This window comes from Bufo gargarizans, chromosome 2 (assembly GCF_014858855.1).
Source record: "Bufo gargarizans isolate SCDJY-AF-19 chromosome 2, ASM1485885v1, whole genome shotgun sequence".
In the NCBI taxonomy this organism is placed as follows: domain Eukaryota; kingdom Metazoa; phylum Chordata; class Amphibia; order Anura; family Bufonidae; genus Bufo; species Bufo gargarizans.
Genome location: NC_058081.1, coordinates 582312135 through 582326648, shown reverse-complemented (window position 1 = coordinate 582326648; position 14514 = coordinate 582312135). Strand labels below are relative to the sequence as shown.

Here is a 14514-nt window from a genome sequence, read left to right as displayed (position 1 = left end):
ATACATTCCCTTTGCTATTGTGCAGTGAGAACCCGTCAGGTTTCCCCTCTTTATAGTAACTTCACTGTTAGAAATCAGTTGTTGGGAAATTGCCCCAAAGAGACCTGGAATAGAAAATATCCAGCACCACAATAGGGCCTCCTCTTTATGTAAACCACGGAGCAGTGTCTTCCATATTAGATTAAGGACGATTTGCAGTAGAAAATGTCTTCTTTATAGATCTTTGATGCATAAAGTTTTGGTGAGATTCATTCATTAAAATTTATGATGTGTATTCAGTCAATTGGCAACTGTCTGACAATAATTTGCTGGGTCAAAGTCATCAGTCAGCTGTAACCCCTGGCGCCAACTGAAAAAACTCGTGTTAATGGCAGCATTTTACTACAACACAGGGAACTGATTTCAGAAGAGTAAATGAGAATTTCTTTTTTTTTTTTTATATTGTACAAATCAAAAGTCTTTTTCTATCGTCAGACAGCAGCACATTTTAAGTTGAGCCGGATGTTACATTTGCATGATACAATTCAGTGAAGGTTAAAAGAGCTTATATAGAAAATCATAGATTCCAATGTCATATTGTACATATTCAAAGATATAATCAACGACTTCTTTCTGGTTCTAAATTATAGAAGGTTTCCATAAAGGACCAGGACAAACAGACTAATTCCAAGAGCCACATTACAGATAACATTTTCTGGCTTCTCTTGTAACGCATTTTTCACCCCATAAGACGCACCTAAGTTTTAGAGGAGGACAATAAGAAAAAATATTTTTCATTAGACCTTAGATTAGACCAGCAATCAGACCCCCAATGTTAATCAGACCACAGCTCACAGCCCCAATCAGACCCCTCATGTTAAAAAGACCCCCAATCAGACGTCAGATTAGACCCCCAATGTTAATAAGACCTCACATCAGACCCACAATCGGACCTCAGCTCAGAACCCAATGTGAATGATCTCCAATCAGACCTCAGATAAGAACCCCAATATAAATAAGACCTCCCATTCAGAGCCCCATACCTCAGATGAGACCCCAATGGCTTAGATCAGCCCCCATGTCTCAGATCAGCTTCCATGCCTCAGAGCAACTTACCTCTCCTGCACCGGACGCTGCGGGCTCGGAGGATCCAGCTCTCTCTCTCTCTTCTTCCTGCCGTGCGCTGTGCTGTTACCTGACGTACACAGCGTGAGTTCACAGAGCGCAGTCACAGCACAGCCAACAACAGAGGACCAGGAAGCGTTGAGTACAGAGCCCGGGGAGCGCTGTATCCGCCGCATTTTGGTCCTCCGGCACTAGTGAGCACTTCCATAATGGCACTGCCCCATAAGACGCAGTGACATTTTTCCCCCACTTTGGGCAAAGGGAATATATGTGCATCTTATTGGGAGAAAAATATGATATTTTATGAGTAAGCGACAAGAGATTTCAGCTACATGGCGCATTTCCATTAAAGAGCATCTGTCAGCAGGTTTGTCCCTAGGAAAACTGCTGACCTGTTACATGTGCACTTGGCAGCTGAAGGCATCTGTGTTGGTTCCATGTTCATATGTGCCCACATTGCTGAGAAAAACGATGTTTTCCTATATGCAAATGAGCCATTAGGAGGAACGGGGGCGTTGCCATTACTAGAGTCTCCGCTCTCTCTGGAACTGCCGTACCCTCTCCACTTTGATTGACAGGGTGAGGTGTAATCATGCTAACACAACCAGGCCCTGTCAATCGTAGTGCAGAGGGCACAGCAGTTGAAAAGATAGCAGAGCCTCTAGGAGAGGCTCATTTGCATATATTAAAACTTCATTCTTCTCAGCAATGCAGGCACATATGAACATGGGACCAACACAGATGCCTTCAGCTGCCAAATGCACATGGAACAGGTCAGCCAGTGTCATAGGTACAGAACTCTTGACAGATGCCCTTTAAGTCATACTGTATGTGCACCAACTACCTGATGCCATGAACTACAATAATAATTCCATCAACTACATACATGTAGTATGCCCACTAAATATAAATCTTAATCTCACAAACAACAGCTACCACCTATCTACAGGATACAGAACATACATTTAATAATCTGTAAATCCTAATAGTTTCGGGCCCAGTACTACATGATGACCTGGACTCTTTCAGGATACAAATAAGAAAATTGAGTAGCGATAACCAGCGAGAAACCTCTGAAACTAAGTAGCATATTCTATGTTCTCATTTCATTTTGAGATGTCTGCTTGTAAATTGTCTACCCTGAGAGTAAAGCTTCACATCACTTTCTAAGGCTGCCCAATGATTCAGAACGTTATCTAATCTGGCACCTAAAAAGTACCTACAATGCTGGATTAAAGGGATTTTATGGCACATTTACAGTATGTTTGCAGCTGTACAGTCTTCCATTTAGTGTAGCTTTCATATCTTTGTAACCTATAGCAATATCATTCAGTTGAGTTAATTACAGTCAAGCGGGCTAGGGGATATATAATAATGGCCGCATCAATCTTCCAGGACACTGTGCTCTAATAAATATCCGCACGCTTGAATGTAAATTTCCAAAGTGACAGCCTGCCAATAGATGTTAAAAAGATCCTTAAAAATAAAACCTTCCATCGAGCAGGTGCCCACGTTTCTTTTAAGTATCTTTTAAAATACTATAATAGTAAAATATTAGTAATACAGTAATATGACAATTTTTTATGTTTTAGTCAGAATCGTTGTAGACCACACATAATATACAGTAAATGAAACACCAGTAGGGATGAGTGAAGTTTGAGTTCGGGGTTCAAGTTTTATTAAAATTCCGATATGGATTCCATTACCATGGGCCATAAAGGGATTCTATGACGGAATGCATAACGGCAGCCTTTACAAGCCATTCCATTATGCATTCTGTCATAATAGAAGTCTATGGGCTGCATAACAGATCCGTCTGGTTTACGGTATGCAGGAGTGCTCAGCTGTGAGAAATACTAGTATTACATATGCATGGGTTTCCAGTTTCTGGACAGCAAGCAGAGGTCTTGAAAGAGATGAGAAGCCAGAAAAAAGAGTTGCAGAACCTTTTTATCATACAGCAATTAAGCTTTGGGCCTGATGCACATGACCATATTTTGTATATGTATCCAATTCACATTTTTTGCAGATCGCCCATGGACCCATTCATTTCTATGGGTCTGCAAAAAAACGGATGTCATTAGTGTGCTGCCTGCATCCATGTATCTGTTCCACAAATTATAGAACATGTCCTATTCTAAAAGTTATTTCTAGTAATGAGCATGAGAATAAGTCGGATTGCACATGGAAGACATAAATACTTTGCAGATCTGTGTTTTGCAGACCACAATACAGACACGGCTGTGTGCATGAGGCCTTAGATAGGCAGGAGCCGAAACCCTTATTATGGCAACAATTCATGTACAGAGCTTTAATGGGCAGTGAAATGTGTGTTAGTCCGTAAAATTACTGCTCTTGCTATGCCCATCTGACAGGAGTACTTTAAAGGCAGCATGTTATAGAGCAGGAGGAGCTGAGCAGATTTATATACTGTGTGTGTATAGATAGATAAATAGATATGGTAAAAGATTCTATATATGTTGTGTTATTCCTATCAGTGATTGACAACTTTTTCTATATTCATATTTATACACTCAATCATTGTGAGACCACCCACTGGACTCCTAAGCCCAGAATGAGCAAGGATTTTAATCAATAAAATACAAGTTATACCAAAGCTGTTCCATAAAACTCTATAACAATCTGCTCAGCTCCTCCTGCTCTATAAAATACTCTTTCAGATTGCACTGTATTTTCCAAGTTGACTAGTTTTCTTGAATATTATAATGTGCTATCAATGCTTCTGAGAATGGAGGACAATCAGCCCACCCCGAGAAACCAAATTGTATAATCTCACTCCTAATATCATCATATACAGCCTGAATACTTACACTCACCTAAAGAATTATTAGGAACACCTGTTCTATTTCTCATGAATGTGATTATCTAGTCAACCAATCACATGGCAGTTGCTTCAATGCATGTAGGGTTGTGGTCCTGGTCAAGACAATCTCCTGAACTCCAAACTGAATGTCAGAATGGGAAAGAAAGGTGATTTAAGCAATTTTGAGCGTGGCATGGTTGTTGGTGCCAGACGGGCCGGTCTGAGTATTTCACAATCTGCTCAGTTACTGGGATTTTCACGCACAACCATTTCTAGGGTTTACAAAGAATGGTGTGAAAAGGGAAAAACATCCAGTATGCGGCAGTCCTGTGGGCGAGAGGAGAGGAGAATGGGCCGACTGATTCAAGCTGATAGAAGAGCAACGTTGACTGAAATAACCACTCGTTACAACCAAGGTATGCAGCAAAGCATTTGTGAAGCCACAACATGCACAACCTTGAGGCGGATGGGCTACAACAGCAGAAGACCCCACCAGGTACCACTGATCTCCACTACAAATAGGAAAAAGAGGCTACAATTTGCACAAGCTCACCAAAATTGGACTGTTGAAGACTGGAAAAATGTTGCCTGGTCTGATGAGTCTCGATTTCTGTTGAGACATTCAAATGGTAGAGTCCGAATTTGGCGTAAACAGAATGAGAACATGTATCCATCATGCCTTGTTACCACTCTGCAGGCTGGTGGTGGTGGTGTAATAGTGTGGGGGTTGTTTTCTGGGCACACTTAAGGCCCCTTAGTGCCAATTGGCCATCGTTTAAATGCCACGGGCTACCTGAGCATTGTTTCTGACCATGTCCATCCCTTCATGACCACCATGTACCCATCCTCTGATGGCTACTTCCAGCAGGATAATGCACCATGTCACAAAGCTCGAATAATTTCAAATTGGTTTCTTGAACATGACAATGAGTTCACTGTACTAAAATGGCCCCCAGTCACCAGATCTCAACCCAATAGAGCATCTTTGGGATGTGGTGGAACGGGAGCTTCGTGCCCTGGATGTGCATCCCTCTAATCTCCATCAACTTCAAGATGCTATCCTATCAATATGGGCCAACATTTCTAAAGAATACTATCAGCACCTTGTTGAATCAATGCCACGTAGAATTAAGGCAGTTCTGAAGGCAAAAGGGGGTCCAACACCGTATTAGTATGGTGTTCCTAATAATTCTTTAGGTGAGTGTATATTAATATACCGGTATTGGCAGTTACACATGGGGACCTCCTGTTGTCCCAATGCGTTTCCCCATGTGAAATCGATGGCGATCTCCCCTGGAATAATAGTCCCCTGATGAACCTTTCACAAGGGGAAATACATTGGACAACGGGAGGCTCCCCATATAACTGACAATATTCTAATAGTATTTTTTGTATTTCATTTCTGTCACCTTGAGGTTTGGGGTTTTTTGTTGTAATATTTGCACTAACGGCACTAGATATAAGATGCATGCAAACCAAGTCCAGATGTATGGGCAATTATTGTGAGACTTTTATTGTCTCTATTTTAATCTTTTGATTTATACCACCTATATTGTAGCAATTCTGGAGCATACAATAATTTACTAAAACCCCTCATGGTGGAGAGGGAATATTTATATCTTTCTAGATGTATGCCCATTTTTTTTGTACTTTTACATAGTTTGAACCTTTCACCAGGCTTTTGCTGTTATGCAGCACCATCTTCTCCCGATCCTGCATACGTAATGACAATTCAGATGATTAAAGGCAATGATACGCCTCATTATTGTTACATCCTTCTGGTTAGGCTCGCATAAAGAATCTAACAAATTCATAATTTATATCTTAATGACCGTGGTTCATATTCTATTACACGATACATTTTAGGATATACCCCGTAGGACGGCTTGAGCGGAAGCTGTGGCTCTTAGATAACTGATAGACTTTTGTTCTAATGTATACTGGTTCAGGCCACCAAGTGACTCCCGATGTGACAGGAGTAATTTAATATAATTCTGCCCATCCCTATGTGACGGGAATCAAAGCTTACGTTATAATGAATCTTAAATAGATCTATATTTACTGAAGAGCGGATCTCTAATTCTCCACTTACATTGTACATTTGATGTGGATGTCTACTTCTATAATCAACGATATTTTCTGCTCTCACAATCACCTCAATCTCTTGCAGGGCATTTTGATTTAGTGAAATTGCAGCAGCTCCATCATTTTAATATGAAAATGTGCTTTGTGTATTTTGCTTTCACATCGCCATGTGTTATGCCAAGCATTCTGAGTTCTGTCACATAGATCTGCCACCGAGAGTGAAATGAGCCTTGAGAGCGGATTATTGCAAAGAAATGTAACTCCTGTGGTGCTTTCAACCTCAGTGCCCTTATCCCATCCCTTTTTTGTTTTATACAGCTGCCTCCACCAGCACTCCTCCTGTGGTCCCACATTGCAGTCACACGGTGTATGGATGCTGTCCTGACAATGTCACCGCTGCCCTTGGAGTTGGTCTGGCAGGATGCCCAAGTAAGACCAGCTTATTTTTGCTTTTATGATGTAGAAAGTGAAGTGCAAAGAGTGATCATCAAGTCATGGATTTGTTTGTGTTAGCTATCAATAATACAATAATTGAATACTCGATACTGATTCTAATGCAGTAATTAACATGGAAAATGGCACTTCTGTGTCCATCGATATAGTCTCTGAGGTCAGGTGTATACAGGAATATGTTTGTCCTACAGATTAACATTATTTAAAAGATATCATATATATCATAGATATTTACACGAGACAGCAGGTCCCAGGATGACCGTAGTCATGGTAAGTGGTGCTCAGCTCAAGGCAATAAGTCTTGGTCAGAATACAATTTGCTCCTATCAAATTTACGCTCGATACTTCTTTCCTGCCAGTCGTTGTCACACAATTTAAGCTATACCTCAACCAAGAACCTAAAAAGTAAGGCTCAACATCTAATGTGAGTAAGTCATATTTATGGGAGTTAATGGGGTATTCCAAGATCAGGATATTGATAGCCTAGCCTCAGGATAAGTCATTAATACCAGACTGGTGGAGGTCCGACTCTCAACACCCCTGTCGATCAGCTGTTTGAAAGATCTGTCGCCTCATTTTATCTACATGGTGCCTTCTCCACCCTAAATTCATTTGAGGCCAGTTGGCACGAGGAAAGGAGTCATTACAGAGGTCACCTTGCTGTGGTGGATTGACGCAAAGGATTTTGATCAAAATATATTTGCTAAGTACCACATGCAGATTGTGTTGCATTGTGTTTGACTTTACATGGAGCTGTAGTAGCATTATTGTAGGGTATTGTGGCTTGATCCTATTCAAGTGAATGAGACAAAGCTGCAATATCCTGCAGCACCGCTGTTAAGGGTACTTTCATACTTGCGTTAAACTTTTCCGCTATTGAGTTCCGTCCTAGGGGCTCAGTTTTAACGGATCAGTTTTATCCTAATGCATTCTGAATGGAGAGCAATCCGTTCAGTATGCATCAGGATGTCTTCAGTTCAGTGACTGTACTTTTTTTGGACGGAGAAAATACTGCAGCTATTTTCTCCGTCCAAAATTCCAAAACTCTTGCCAGAATGCCGGCATTATTTTCCATTGAAATACATTTATGCCAGATCCATCCCCAAGTGTTCCGGAAAAACGGATTCGGTTTTGCGGTCTGTGCATGCGCAGACCTTTAAAAATGTAAAAAATAATAATAATATCGGATTAGTTTTTCTTTTCCTGATGACAACCAGAGAGACGGATCCGGTATTGCAATGCATTTGTGAGACGGATTCGGATCTGTATACAAATGGTATCCATTTGCATACAGATTGCCAGATTTGGCAGGCAGTTCCGGCGACAGAACTGCCTGCTGGAATCCAACAACGCAAGTGTGAAAATACCTAAGTAGATGGTGTGCAGGTAGATGGACCAATCTTAACATTGAAGAGGCTGCAGCACTTCCACAAGCAGCATGGCTTCTTCAAACAACTGACTGGCAGGGGAGCAGAGAGTGAGACCCCCACAGATCTGATATTGATGGTGTGTCCTGAGGAAGAACCATCAGTACTGTTAGGCGGGAACAACTTCCTGTAACACAGTCATAGCCTTTGGCTGCTGCCATCACTAGGGGGCGCTCACTGCATACAGACATTTACAGCTGTATAAACCCATGAGCTATTAGTTCCCCTTAGTGGTGGCTGTAGGCAGAGATAATTTTATTGTTTAGCCCTTTGACTGTGTGAAGGAGAAGCAGGGGAATTAAATGTCAGCCATGAAAAATGCAAAAATTACCCATATAAAGTTATCATTTTAAATTATTGGAACAATAGAAATGTACATTCAGTGTTGCTTTCAGAAGGGTCACTTTGTGTATGCCCTGCCCATATCTTGGCCATAAAATGACCACTGTGATCATTGGTGACACTGCAGGGTGAAATGAATAAAAAATGTAGATATTTTGGCAGTGAGGGAAAGAATTTTAACAGTGCTTTCCATGCCATAGGGAGGCACAGGGATTGATAAGGAAGCCCTAAGATGTTTGAACCCTGCAAAGCGAAATCTTTGACCCTTGCTCCCAGGATATACAGAGCTGCCCATAATTATTCATACACCTGGCAAATTTTGACTTAAAGTTACTTTTATTCAACCAGCAAGTCATTTTTTGACGGAAAATGACATAGGTGTCTCCCAAAAGATAATAAGACGATGTACAAGAGGTATTATTGTGGAAAAATAAAACATTTCTTAGCTTTTATTTACATTTGAGCAAAAAGTGTCCAGTCCACAATTATTCATACCCTTCACAAACTGTCACAGTCTGTGGGAAAATCTAAAGTTCTATACCAGTCCAAGCTGTTCTAAAGCATCCTAATTACCCAAGCTGTTTTAATAAACTCAACAGGTGAAAAACAGCAGCTCTCTGCAGTTGGTTTGTGGACAGTCATGGCTAAGACAAAGGAGCTCAGTGAGGACCTGAGGCTGCACATTGTGGCTGCTCACAAGTCAGGAAAGGGCTACAAGGCCATTTCTAAATGTTCCAGTGGCTACAGTGTATTATAAAAAAAAATACAAGATGTTCTGCACTGTGAAAAATCTCAGAAGATGTGGTCGGAAGCCAAAAGTGACACCTGTGCTGGCCAGGAGGATAGTTAGAGAGGTGAAAAAGAATCCAAGGATCACCACCAAGGCCATCCTGGTGAATCTGGGCTCTGCTGCTGGCAATGTCTCAAGGCAGACAATCCAATTGGTGGTGGGAACCTAATGTTTTGGTGGGGGGGTTTCAGCCAATGGACCAGGGAACCTAATCACAGTAAACGGCACCATGAAAAAAGAGCAGAACATGAGGATTCTCAACGACAACATCAAGCAGTCTGCAGAGAAACTTGGCCTTGGGCACCAGTGGACATTTCAGCATGACAATGACCCAAAACACACAGCAGAAGTGGTGAAGAAATGGTTAGCAGACATTAACGTTTTGGAGTGGCCCAGCCAGAGTCCAGGCTTGCATCCAATTGAGAATCTGTGGAGGGAGCTAAAGATCAGGGTGATGGCAAGAAGACCCTCCAACCTGAAAGATTTGGAGCTCATTGCTAAAGATAAATGGGCAAAAATACCTGTCGAGACATACAAAAAGCTGGTCTGCAATTATAGGAAGCGTTTAATTGCTGTAATAGCCAATAAAGGCTTTTCTATTGATTATTGAGAAGGGTATTATTAATTTTGGACTGGACACTTTTTGCTCAAATGTATATAAAAGCTGAGAAATGCTTTTTTTCCCACAATAATGCCTCTTGTACATCGTCTTATTATCTTTTGGGAGACACCTATATCATTTCCCGTCAAAAAAATTGCTTGCTGGTTGAATAAAAGTAACTTTAAGTCAAAATGTTCCAGGGGTATGAATAATTATGGGCAGCACTGTATAGCCTGATGAATGGGTGGGAGATCTTGTGTATAAAGAAGATGCGTAGAGTCCCGCTCACTCTGATCACTGCTCAGCTGAAATCACAGATTGAGGTGCCCAATCACATTCACTTTAGGGCATGTTCCTGCAAAAAGAAAAGTCACTATATACAAATATGTAATGAAAAATAATGATCTGTGCCATACAACCCTCACCCCCAGCAGCACTCTGTAAATGTCAACCAATGTACGTAGCAGCTGTTAGTAAGACAGCTGCTATCTCATCCGTCCCTGCATTTGGACAGAAAGCTATATAGCAAGCTTAATCCATCTACTTCTCCATCTTCTTGGAGACGGTGCACATTGCTGGCTGTGAATGGAGATGCACACTTGCTCTCTAACCTGTTTCCAGCAGACGACTGAAGATTAATTCACACATTCCAAAGTCACAGCGAATCCTAGAAATTCCTTTTGCCGTTTCTGTTTTTTTCCCTTTCCTTTCTCCACACCTTTACAGATGGAGATGGCTGCATCCCCTGCCAGCTGTTCCAGTCCCGTGTTGTCATGTTGTCACCTGCTATGATGCTCCGCATAGTTATTAATAGCTGCGATCTAAATGCAGAAAAATACACAGTGACATATTGCTCGTCGTGTCGTCAGCTTAGCCTCCAACTGATTAACCCTTTCCTCATGGCAAGGGTTTCACGCCTGCTATGAATCATGGGAGGTGGTTGTAAGTCATCGCTTGTAGGTGATAACATTTCGAGGTTTAGCTGGCAGGTTGCTCATTGACTAAATCACTGACTGTGATAAATAACCAGCATAACGAAGTAGAAGCAGGAGGGTAAATTACAGTTTATTATTGTCGCGAGTTGACGTCTTTGCCTCTTGTGATTTTCCTGGCATTTAACACAATTGGGCGCAGTGTAAACAGTCATGATCAGCGATATTTCCCAAAGATAATTGCAGAGGCTATATCATAGCTAATAAATCTCTGGCCGGGAATGGACAAGGTTAAATAATGCGTTACGGGTAGATCCCTGATGTGGTGTCAGAAGGAGCTCTTCACCGCAGGGACTCGTGACCTGTCCCTCGCACAATGACACACCGGCAGTGGAGAATGCCATATGGAACTACTTAAAAGATTTAATGTCTCACTACATAGAGCATAACTTTATGCGTCCTCTTACCTTTCCCTGCCAGCTGGATTTTCAGTATGGCAGTGAAATGGATAATTAAAATGACATAATGCCTTACAGGTCATTGACACCGATTCATTCTGCTTTTCTCAGGCAGCTGCCAGTGTAACGTGCACGGATCCTATGGGGGTACGTGCGATCCTACCACCGGCCAGTGCTCCTGTAAACCTGGTGTAGGTGGACTGAAGTGTGACCGCTGTGAGCCTGGCTTCTGGAATTTCCGAGGGATCGTGACCGATAAGAAAAGCGGCTGTACACGTGAGTGTAACCTAAAACAACAGAAGGCGTAAACTGGATGATGAAAGAATTCTAGATCTGCACTTATAATATTGGTTTCCTAAAATGAATATCACAAGATAAATATATCAGAACAGTGCATGTTATGCAAGGTGATTAGTAAATGTGGTTAGATTAGAGTTCCCGAGACTACTCCTGTGCGTTGTGTCATTCCTTTGTTATGCCTCCAGGAAATGTTTGAATAAACCGACATGCAGGAGTTACCATTCCCCTTGTCAAGGTGCTGTGTACCTATACAATCTGGCATTAGCTTATTAGCTGCACTGATTGGACGATGTCAGACTATACAGAGACCCCCCCCCCATCCAATCTGGGACAACCCAGCTGTCAACAGAGGAAGGGCAGCACACACAGTTCTAGGAATACATGCTACAGAATTGTTATTTCTTAAAGAATACTAATAGTAACATAGTAACATAGTACATAAGGCCGAAAGAAGACATTTGTCCATCCAGTTCGGCCTGTCATCCTGCAAGTTGATCCAGAGGAAGGCAAAACATTTTCCCCACTTTAGGGGAATAAAAAATTCCTTCCGGACTCCAATCAGGCAATCAGACTAACTCCCTGGATCAACGACCCCTCTCTAGTAGCTATAGCCTGTAATATTATTACGCTCCAGAAATACATCCAGGCCCCTCTTGAATCCCTTTATTGTACTCACCATCACCACCTCCTCAGGCAGAGCGTTACATAGTCTCACTGCTCTTACCGTAAAGAATCCTCTTCTATGTTTGTGTACAAACCTTCTTTCCTCCAGACGCAGAGGATGTCCCCTCGTCATAGTCACAGTCCTGGGGATAAATAGATGATGGGAGAGATCTCTGTACTGACCCCTGATATATTTATACATAGTTATTAGATCTCCCCTCAGTTGTCTTTTTTCTAAAATGAATAACCCTAATTTTGATAATCTTTCAGGGTACTGTAGTTGCCCCATTCCAGTTATTACTTTGGTTGCCCTCCTCTGGGCCCTCTCCAGCTCTGCTATGTCTGCCTTGTTTACAGGACACCAGAACTATACACAGTACTCCATGTGTGGTCTGACCAGTGATTTGTAAAGTGGTAGGACTATGTTCTTCTCATGGGAATCTATGCCCCTTTTGATGCAAACCATTATCTTATTGGCCTTGGCAGCAGCTGCCTGACACTGGTTTTTGCAGCTTAGTTTGCTGTTCACTGAAATTCCTAGGTCCTTTTCCATGTCAGTGTTTCCCATTGTTTTACCATTTAGTATGTACGGTTGACTTATATCATTCCTACCCATGTGCATAACCTTACATTTGTCAGTGTTAAACCTCATCTGCTACTTCTCTGCCCAAGCCTGCAATCTCTCCAGATCGCTCTGTAGCAGTATACTGTCCTCATCAGTGTTAATTACTTTACACAGTTTAGTGTCATCTGCAAAAATTTATATTTTACTGTGCAAGCCTTCTACAAGATCATTAATACATATATTGGAGAGAATAGGGCCCAATACTGACCCCTGAGGTACTCCACTAGTGACAGTGACCCAATCTGAGTGTGTACCGTTAATAACCACCCTCTGTTTTCTATTACTGAGCCAGTTACTTACCCACATACAGACATTTTCTCCCAGTCCGAGCATTCTCATTTTGTATACTAATCTTTTATGCAGCGTCAAATGCTTTGGAGAAGTCCAGATATACAACATTCATTGATTCGCCGCTGTCAAGTCTAGAACTTACTTACCTCCTGATAGAAACTGATTAAATTAGTTTGGCATGACCGATCCCTCACGAAGCCATGCTGATATGGCGTTATTTGCTTATTTCCGTTGAGATCCTCCAAGATAGCATCTCATAGAAAACTTTCAAATAGTTTACCCACAACAGATGTTAAACTTACCGGCCTATAGTTTCTGGGATCTATTTTTGGACCCTTTTTGAATTTTGCCACCACATTTGCTATGCGCCAATCCTGTGGGACATTCCCTGTCAGTATAGAGTCTGCAAATATCAGAAATAAGGGTCTGGCTATGGCATTACTTAATTCAGGATACAGGGGGCGGGCCATATGGTCCCGGCGATTTGTCTATTTTAATATTTTTAAGATGCCACTGTATTTCTTGCTGGGTCAGACAGGGCACTTTTAATGGGGAATTTACTTTTACATTCTGCATTTCATCTGACAGTTTATTTTCTTCAGTGAATACAGTGGAGAAAAAAATATTTAATAGCTTTGCTTTCTCCTCATCACTCTCTGCAACTCCCCTCTCAATGCTCTTTAAAGAGCCGATACCTTCAGATTAAGGCCCCTTTCACACGAGCGAGTATTCACCCGCACTGAATCCTGACCCATTCATTTCTATGGGGCTGTTCACATGAGCGGTGATTTTCACGCATCACTTATGCGTTGCGTGAAAATCTCAGCATGCTCCTCTTTGTGCATTTTTCACGCAACGCAGGCCCCATAGAAGTGAATGAGGTTGCGTGAAAATCGCAAGCATCCGCAAGCAAGTGCGGATGCGGTGCGATTTTCACGCACCGTTGCTAGGAGACGATCGGGATGGAGACCTGATCATTATTATTTTCCCTTATAACATGGTTATAAGGGAAAATAATAGCATTCTGAATACAGAATGCATAGTAAAATAGCGCTGGAGGGGTTAAAAAAAATAAAAAATTTTTTAACTCACCTAATCCACTTGCTCGCGCAGCCGGCATCTCCTTCTGTCTTGATCTTAGCTCTGTGTAGCAACAAGGACCCGTTATCACATGATCCATCACATGATCTTTTACCATGGTGATGGATCATGTGATGACCGGAGTGGCGTCACCACAGGTCCTGTTGCTACACAAAGCTAAGATGAAGACAGAAGGAGATGCCGGCTACGCGAGGAAGTGGACTAAGGTGAGTTACATTTTTATTTTATTTTTTTAACCCCTCCAGCGCTATTTTACTATGCATTCTGTATTCAGAATGCTATTATTATCCCTTATAACCATGTTATAAGGGAAAATAATACAATCTACAGAACACCTATCCCAAGCCCGAACTTCTGTGAAGAAGTTCGGGTTTGGGTACCAAACACGCGCGATTTTTCTCACGCGAGTGCAAAGCGCATTACAATGTTTTGCACTCGCGCGGAAAAATTGCGGGTGTTCCCGCAACGCACCCGCACATTTTCCCACAACGCCCGTCTAAAAGAGGCCTTATACTTTT

The 14514-nt window shown here is 41.8% G+C and overlaps 1 protein-coding gene across 1 annotated transcript in view; it reads left to right on the top strand.

Moving 5' to 3' along the window:
- The window catches only part of AGRN (agrin), a 483523-nt gene that overhangs the window by 386906 nt on the left and 82103 nt on the right, over window positions 1-14514 (top strand). Inside the window, 2 exon segments of the mRNA XM_044281802.1 lie at window positions 6332-6442; window positions 11128-11292. Of these exon segments, the coding sequence (XP_044137737.1) occupies window positions 6332-6442; window positions 11128-11292 (276 nt within the window).